Genomic DNA, 8,942 nt, shown 5'->3' on the forward strand with positions numbered 1-8,942 from the left:
CAGCCCTTCCTTCCCTGCCTGGCCCACTTCAGAGCATTCTCCTCCACCTTTGACTCAGTTTCCCAGCAGCAGGTTCCTCCTGCCCAGTTGGAGATTGCCGATGCCCAGGGTCAGTAAGTTCCTCCTAGAATCCCTCCCGAGTTTCTTCCTCTGTGGTCCCCTCACTGAGCCTTCCCTCCCTCCCTGTCATCAGCACCTCCCCATCACTTGGTGAGTGTCCGGGCTAGCCCCAGACTCTGAAAAGCCAACTGTCTCTGTGGCCTGTCGAGAACTGCTGCTTTCAGGCACAAAGAGCTTTCTTCCGGAACAGGAGAGCGGCTGCTCTGCCTGAGGACCCAGCATTTCCCTCAAGCTTCTCAGTCTGATCCCTGTGTTTTGCCCTGACTTTGCTTTTCCCGAGGGTTTTGCATGTCGCCCAAGGGGTCCCTGTAAATCGTGTGCACATTTTTAGTGGCTCTACAGGCTACTGACTGGGTGCCCTGCAGACTGGGGATGTCTCCCCACAATGTCCCAGAGAGTCTTGGCAGCCCAGGCCACTTGCACTGGGAGAGAATGCTGAGGGGTCTGTGGACACAGGCCCCAGCTCGGAGGGAGAATAAGGGACTGGGGCTGAGTTCTCTGCCCTCCGTGGGTCTGGCCCTGAGCCCTGGAAGTCCACAGCGCAGATGTTTTGCTTTCTCCCGACAGGCGGCTGGCCCGGTCCACCCTGCTGCTCATCCCACTATTCGGAATCCACTACACGGTATTCGCCTTCTCCCCAGAGAACGTCAGCAAAAGGGAAAGACTCGTGTTTGAGCTGGGGCTGGGCTCCTTCCAGGTGGGTGTGGTGCGTGGGGAGGGCAGAACTCACTGGGAGCCAGTTGCTCACCGGCAGGTGGTGCTGGAGGCTCTTTAACCTAGACTGTGAAATGAATACTAGAGTAGAGGTGATGAGGGAGCCCTGTCTGCTGTCTACCCTCAGGGCTCCTGTAAGAAGACACACTGGTGTCTGCCCATCACTGCATCTGAGTATCCTAAACCAGCTGCCCCCACTCCTGGCCCCACCCTGGGTGACCTGAGATGGCACCTCCCAGCAGCCTGGGGTGCAGGGTGGAGTGTCCTCAAGAACCCAGTGTGTCCACATCCTGACTTCAGCTTTCTAGGCCATGTACCCCTTGAGTTCTGTCTTACCCACCTATAGGTCCCCAGTACAGGGCCTGGCCACAGAGAGCCCAGTGAGCTGCACAAGTGCATGAGCAAACAGGCATGAGTGAGTGAGGGGATGAGAGGGCAAACAGAATGCTGCCTCTGTGCCTGGAGGAAGGACTGGATGGACTGGAAATGAGTAAGGGGCTAGGTGAATCACGGTGAGGAAATGAGCAGGCGGGAGCAGCAGTGGGCGGATGTAGGCAGGGGCAGCTCTGGAGTATCTAGGGATAGAGTGCCTCTCCCTAAGCCAGCTGTTTGAATTAGGATTTGATCTTGATGGTCAGAAAGTTACTCTCCAGATCTGACTTGATCTCCTCCACCATTTTAATTCAAGGCCATTTAACCTGGCCCAGGTTCTTAGTCTGGTGAGACTGACCATGGGTCTCATCTGAGACTGGCCTCATGGGCTCATAGACAAAGCCCTGGCCCAGGAGTCAGAGCCCAGGGCTCCTGTCTCTGTGCTCGCTGACCAGTTCTGGGGTCCTTGAGCTATCATTCTTCCAACACCTTCAAGCAACAGCACAGGGCACAGAGATTGCAAGGAACTAATTTGCAGCATTCAAGAAAATGCTCCTGCTTTTTCAGTATAAGTTTAAAGAACATATAGAGAACAGCTAAGTGCATACGCTGTGCCAAGTACTCACTCTGCGTGGCGTTCCGCATTGCTGTGTATGACAGTATCTGGCCCAAGGAGGGCAGATTTGGGAGATGGCCCAGAGAGGGCAGACGGTGGACAGGGATGGCACAGGTCTGTTCTGTCCTGGAGGGGTCCTACCCTCAGAAGCCTGCAGGCTGGTTAGGAGCCAAGAGAAATTCTAGGGCATTCAGGGAAGGCTTCTTATAGGAAGTGGGGTAAAGCTGGCCTTTGGGAATGGGAAGGATTTGAACAAGGGAATGTGAGATCCAAAGCTAGAATCTGTGGGATAGGACTTGCCCACTAGCCACGTGGCCTCGTGGGTGTGCCCATCTTGGTAGAGTAGAACTGTCCCATCTTATCCCAGATCCCTGGGCAGGTGCCCCCATCCACGTCATGATGTATTTCTGCTTCCTAGAGTCACCCCCTCCATGCCCCACACAGCATTTCAGAAAGTCCTTTGCTAGCATCCTCAGGCTTACTTTCTCTGTTCCCAGGGCTTTGTGGTGGCTGTTCTCTACTGTTTTCTGAATGGTGAGGTAAGACCTTGGCCCTCTGGCTTCTTGGCAGTGGGAGTGGGGCTTTCTGGGAAGCAGACAGGGGAGCCACCTGTCGGCCACATGGGACTGACTCCCCAGAGAGGACTCTGCCAGGTTCCCAGAGCTGAGAGGAGGGGCTGGTCACACAGCTGCTGACATTGTGTGGTGCCAGGACCTCCTGATACCCACACCCTGTGCTGGAATCTGTCCCACTTTGCTAGCCGTGCAGCTAAGGCCCCACCTGAAGAGCAAAGCTCCTGGTAAAAGTGTCAGCTCTGCTGTGCGCAGATCTCCCTGGGAGGGTCCTCTCCATAAGACACTCTATGGTGAGGAGGAATTGACAATAAGGAAGGCTGGGGCACAGGACATAGGACCTACAGGCCATGAGGCTGTGCTTGGCACAGCTGCTGAGCCAGGAGCTGCCCAGCACTCAGGGCTGCCCCTAATTGGCCAGACAGCCTGGCCCAAACTGTCCCCTGATAAAAGGGAGACTGAGAATTTGGAAGAGACCCCAGGGAGAGACCTGGAACCTTCTAGTAATACTCCATTGCCAGAGATGTGGTTCGGGCGCTCCCTCTGTACCCTGTTGGGGTGAAACTCTTGAGCACAACCCGAAACAGAGGTGCTGGGGCAGCAGTGGGGACTGAATGGCTAGGATGGATTTGAGAGTAGGCGGGAGTCTTTGCACCAGTGCTTGGGTCTTAGCTGCATCACCTTGGCAGGCTCCTCCCTCTTTTGCATCTGAGCAACAAAGAGATTGGGCTCTGTGATCACCCAGACAACCTACAGAAGGATCAGATTAGGACAGACAAGGAGAGCCAGAAAGGGCCCTGCAGGTAGTGGCCAGGAGAGCTTAGAAGTGGGCATGTATGTAGCTTGTTCTGAGCTTGCAGTGGAAGTAGGAGCTGAAACTGGAGAGGGTGGCTGTAGGCGCTGCTTCCAGTTGTGCAGTCTGTGCACTGCACAAAGGTGATTGACTGAAAAGGCACATGGAGGTTGAGACCCAGCATGGCCCCCACTCACCATGCTAAGAGCTACATGGGTGTGTGTTTTCCCAGAGGGGTACATTATTTAATGGTTCTCAACCCTGACTGCCCATTGGAGTCACCTGGGAAGCTTTAAAAAATATGATGTCTGGGTCTTGTGCAGAGCTTTGGATGTAATTGTTCTGGGGTATGACCTGGGCACCTGGAATTTTTAAAGCCTCCCAGGTGATTCTAATGTGTAGCCCTCTTACTGGTCAGCCAAGAGTGGGGATCCTTTCCCGATCCACCTGCCCTGTGGGGTTGCTTGTTAAAGATTTCTTGAAGGACCTGATGGACTAGTCTCTGCCTGGCCTGAAAACAACAGGAAGCTGTTAGAGGGGCTTGCTCAGAAAGCGGCAGGGGAGGGCCTGCTCAGGTCAGCTCCTCAGAGGCGCCCCTGCCTACAGCTGCTAAAAGCCCCCACTAGAGACCTTAAAGGCCGCAGGCTGCAACTGGGGAGGGAGAAGGGTGCTGAGGGTGGCAGTGCCAGTCTGGGAAGGGCCCCAGGCCAGAGGGCCTGGAGGCTGGAGAGGATGTCCACCTGGAAGTGATGTCCAGTTTGCTCCCTGCAGGTACAAGCGGAGATCAAGCGAAAATGGCGAAGCTGGAAGGTGAACCGTTACTTTGCTGTGGACTTCAAGCACCGACACCCATCTCTGGCCAGCAGTGGGGTGAACGGGGGCACCCAGCTCTCCATCCTGAGCAAGAGCAGCTCCCAAATCCGCATGTCTGGCCTCCCTGCTGACAATCTGGCCACCTGAGCCGTGCTCCCCTCCTCTTCTTCTCCTCCATCCACAGGCTGGGACTGCAGGCAGGCGCCAGCCCACGCATGTTCGTGCCTCTTCCCTCCCCTTGGGCAGGCCCTGGGCCGGAAGCTTGGCTCCTGAGGGGGGAGAAGGCGGCAGGGCACAGACTGGGATTGTCCCCTCCTTGTTGTGGTACTGGTCCCACTCACTGTGGTCCCCTGACTCCAGACATGTAAATACTCCTCAAATTTGGAAAAGTTGTCCCATCCCTTCCCCCTTTGCCCCAGTGTCCCCGCTCACTTCCAGTCAGGTCTCAGCTCCACCCCACTGTGTCTTGGTCAGCCTCAGTGATGGCCTGACCCCAGCTGTGAGGCCTTGTGAGCTCAGGCTGAAGAGACCTTGCCTCTGCCCCAATCGCCCCCCATCATCTGATTTTGGGTGTGACCCCTCAAGTGTGCATGCCACCGTGGGGCTCTCCTCAGTCCTGAACCGAAGTCCCTAAGGCCCAGCAGAGGGCCAGCTCGGGTGGCCAGAACACCCCTTGGTGCAGGCCTCCTGGCACTCCCCTGGCATCTTGGTGTCTGGGTGCTCAACTCCTGGGTCCCAGGGCAGTGGGACAGCTCCAAGGCTTTTCTCATCAGAGACTTCAGTTTGGGTGGAGAGTGTGCAGGTCAGGGAAGGTTCTGGTGCTTTTCATTTGACCCAAAAGGAGCTGAGAGCCAGATATGTGGCTGTGATTGGGAAAGAGATGGAGTTTGGGAGGCCCATGGAAGAAACCTTCGCCATCTCCATTGTTTAACCCCCCGCTTAAGATGGACAGGGTTCTTCTGGTCACCTCCATTCCACCTCTTCCATCCTCATGGATGCCTTCCAGAAGCTGTCTCCAACCATGCCTACCACAGAGAGCCCTTAAGCCGTCCCCTCCCCATTTCCCCTAAGTCAAAGCCATGACTAGGATGTACCAGCCGCCTGCCTGTGATGTTGGCGAATCCTGAAGCACCTACACCCGAGTCTGGGGCCCAGGGCTCCTCAACCCCCACCCCCATGGATGATGAGGAGCCCCAGACACCGGCTCCTCGGGCCTGGACTCAACTATGGAAATCTCTGAGACCTTTGCAAAGATGTCCCTTATATGCCCTTGACCTTGACTCACCGTGGGCTGCTGGGGTGTCGGGAGCAGAAGCCACACCCACCATGCCCAGGAGCAGAAGCGGCTGCTGATGGGGCGGCTGCTCCCCACCACCCGCCCTGGCTCCCCAGCTGCAGGTTGCACACCCTCAGCCTGAGAATGTACAATAGGGCAGTGCCCAGCTGGGGAGGCAGAGGAAAGTGCTAGAGTAAGTGGTCCCTGTGTGGCCTAGCTCATTCCCTGTCAGCATTTGGTATTACTCCTGTCCAAGTTCTGTTTGTGGACTTGTTTCATGATGAGGTTCTGGAATGCTTGGGGACTGTGGGTGGAGGAGGATGTTGCTTCATTTTATAAAGAGGAAAGGGCCTGGGGGACTTGGGAAAATGTTTCTGGAGAGGCTTTCAGAGTGGCTGGAAAAGGCTCTTGCTGCTGTAATTTAGAGAGGAGCTCTGTGTCCTTGGCCAGTCAAGTAAGTCCCTGGGTCTTTGGCAAAACCAGAGGAAGAAAGGAGCTACCTGCCCTTTCCTGGGCATGCTTGGTGACTCAGATTGATCATGGAGTGTGCAGTGGTCCTTCTACCCTGCACCTGACCTCTTGATCCCCTCCACCTGCACTGACGCAAGGGTCCTGTGGCCATCTTGCACTTTGGGTACTGCTAGGGGGTCTGGGCTGCTTGGAAGGAGCCTGGGGTTCAGGGAACTAGACTCTATCCCAGTTGGGTTCAGACTGCTGTGACTGTGGACATGATGCTCCCTGTTCTGGGCTCCAGTTTTCCCATTTGTGAGATGTGAGATGAGGCAACTTCTGATGCTTCTCTAGGCCCTGTACTTAAGTGATTTTTCCAGTTTAAAGCCAAGGCAGGCAAAAAGGCATGCATCATTGTGCCTCATATCAGGTTTTGATGAATGTGTGTGTGTGTGTGTGTGTGTGTGTGTGTAGAAGGATGGAGACAGGATGCTGTTTATTTTCCATTTCTTGGAAATAGACCCTCTGTCCCTTCCATTTGGACACCACAGTGGAAGCTGATGGCCTGGAAGGAAGGATTAGGTCATAGACATTTGAGCAGGTGCCTTGGGCATGATATATAGATGCAGCCATATATACCTTGCTGGGGTGGGGTGCCACCTCCAGTGGCCACCTCCAGATCCAAGGAGCAGCTCCCTGGGGATGGACCCCATTCTTTCATCATCACTCCCAACAGCAGGTCTGTTTCATTGTGGAAGAAGAAACTTTGGCATTATACAGACATCATCACAAAACAGTAAAAAGAAAATCAATCCTGAACCCCATGCAGTCTGCTGCTTCCTGAGCCTGGTCCTGTGTCCTCATAGAGGTTCCGGGTTCCTATTGGTTGGTTGGTTGGTTGGTTGGTTGGTTTTTCTGTCTGAATGAATTTTTGCCAGTCTTGTGAGCAGATATACCTGATGTATTATCAATGTTCCAGGAGGTTCTGGCCTTCAGGGTCACAGGCAGTAGGGGGCAGCATAAGGTCTGTGTAAAACCCTTCCCTCTCTGACCCTCTGTTTTCAAATCTGTAAAATGGGCAGTAAGACTAGATGATTTGTATGTAGCCCAACGCATCTCTGGAACTCTGTCTAAACACCAGCCATCTACTTAGAATGGGCCCCAGGACTGTGGTATTTGCCTGGGCCAGGAAAGGATAAGAAATACTGTCATGTGAAGACAGCTTGAGAGGCTTGGGAAAAGTGGGGCTGGGGAGGAGCAGGCTTGTCAGACTCCACCCCTGTCGATGATCATTCCTGGAAAGGGGGTTCTCGTTCTCTGCAATCCTAAAGGACAAAACTCACCCATGGGAGGCTGAATTATCCTTGGGATGAAGAAATCGCTCTTTCCCTGTTACAACTGTCCAGCCAGGGAGCAGGGAGGCAGTGTCAGGGAGGGACACTCATCCTGGGGGAAATGGGATTCCAAGTCAAGTATGCTGAGGCTGTCGGGGAGCCAGAGAGGGGGGTCCCAGTGCAGGATGTGGGTGGCTCTGTGGTTCAGTGGCTCTGTGGTGGTCCCTAGCACTGCAGACTTCATGACTCCCCACTTAAGTCCAAGCCACATTCTCTGTCCCAGTGTGTAGCTCTGTCACCCTGCTTGACACATCCAGTGGCCTACAGTGACTCCTCTCTAACCCCACCCCCTCCAAGCTGGGTTCTTTGTGGAACAGGGCCAGGGAGCTAGAGCCAAGCCTGAGGTTTGAGAAACACCTGCATCTATAATCCCCGCCAAGGATGCCCACTCACCTCTCTCATCTGACCCTCACTCTTCACGGAAGGGAAAGCTCAAAGGGACTCTTATTTTGAGTAGTCCCTTGCCCTCTTCATGGCCACTTCAAAGTGAAGCCAGCAAGTATTGATACTTTATTATTTAGTATTATCATAAAGCATTAATAGTTTATCATAAAGTCCTCCTTGAGCCCAGGGACCATGGAAGTCAGCTAGAAGAGCCCTGAGCAAGGAGCAGGGACTTGGGCTTCTCCAAGCTTTGCTCCTGGCTTGTTTGACCTTGACTCATTCTCCGTATGTCTCTGAGGAGGCTCACAAAATACTAAAGCTGGGAGGAAACTTGGAGATCTATAGGTCAAACCTCCCCATTGGGCTGATGAGAAAATACATGTGGGCCTAGCTGGTGCCTGCCACCATGGTGGGATCCAGTATATTTTATAAATCTGAATGAGTAAATGGCTCACCAGTTTGTGCACAGCCCTGCACATGAACAGAATGTGACACTCAAGGCTTCCATGCAGTATGCATGTAACCTTGCACAGGAGACGGGCTCTGGTGACCGATGGTTTTCCAGGACTCTATTGCAGGAGAAGCAATGGAGTCAGTGTGGTGTGGGGAGACCTGCTTTTTAACCTGGACTTAGCCACCTGCTCTGTGATCCAGGGCTTACCTTCTTTGGGCCTCGGCCTCCTAATCTGAGTAATGGGGAGGACTTCATTGGCATTGTTAGTCCCACAGGCCAAGGGTAAGGTTGAAATGAGATGGCTTGTGTGTGAAAAGATTTTGGAAACTACACAGATGTGGGCTTGTTCTTGGGATGAAAACTGCTGGAAGGGACTCCTTGCTGTTTATCTACTGCTTTGAGCCCTCCTGAGTTAACCTTTGCCCCATTTGTAAAACCACCAGCATCAGGAGTAAGGGGGAGACCAGAAGGCTCAGATGGACACAGAATTCTAGCTTTATCTGCATCAGCTGATTCAGTTTTCTGTTGGGATCAGAGAGAGGATACTTCCATATGGGTGAGAGCAGCCATGCCCTTGGGAGTCAACTTCAAGGATCTGGGACATTTTGGTGTGCCCATTCCTTATTTTCCTGAACTCACAGTCTTGGGATGTTTCTGCACTTGGCCATGTGTGTCTTGTCTTATGTCTGTCTTCTGTAGCTTTGCCTCTGCCAGGGCTGGAGTGGTGCAGCCCCTGGCATCTCAGACATGGTTCCTGCCTCACTCGTGGGAGCTGGACCAGCCTGGGTTTCATCTCCCACAATAAAGATAAGCCCCACAGACCTTACTGCTACCGCTGCTGCCATTAATGCTGTGCTCATAATCTTGTCCAGGATTTTAAGAATGTCAGACTGCTGTAGATGACTCAATAAATGTTTTGCCATTTTTCCTGGTGGCTGTAACTTGGCATAAGTGGAGGGAAGGGAGGAGAGGAGGGGGAAGGGG

The 8,942-nt window shown here is 53.7% G+C and overlaps 1 protein-coding gene across 1 annotated transcript in view; it reads left to right on the forward strand.

The window, feature by feature from the left end:
• Positions 1 to 8,890, forward strand: part of ADCYAP1R1 (adenylate cyclase activating polypeptide 1 (pituitary) receptor type I) — a 15,487-nt gene extending 6,597 nt beyond the window's left edge. Inside the window, exons 3-5 of the mRNA XM_011925690.1 lie at positions 688 to 817; positions 2,320 to 2,361; positions 3,959 to 8,890. Coding sequence (XP_011781080.1) covers positions 688 to 817; positions 2,320 to 2,361; positions 3,959 to 4,147 — 361 coding nt within the window. The 3' untranslated portion in view covers positions 4,148 to 8,890. The remainder of the gene's footprint in view (positions 1 to 687; positions 818 to 2,319; positions 2,362 to 3,958) is intronic.
• The last annotated feature ends 52 nt before the right edge of the window (positions 8,891 to 8,942 follow it).

The sequence above is a fragment of the Colobus angolensis genome, unplaced genomic scaffold, assembly GCF_000951035.1.
Source record: "Colobus angolensis palliatus isolate OR3802 unplaced genomic scaffold, Cang.pa_1.0 Scaffold652, whole genome shotgun sequence".
Taxonomy (NCBI): domain Eukaryota; kingdom Metazoa; phylum Chordata; class Mammalia; order Primates; family Cercopithecidae; genus Colobus; species Colobus angolensis.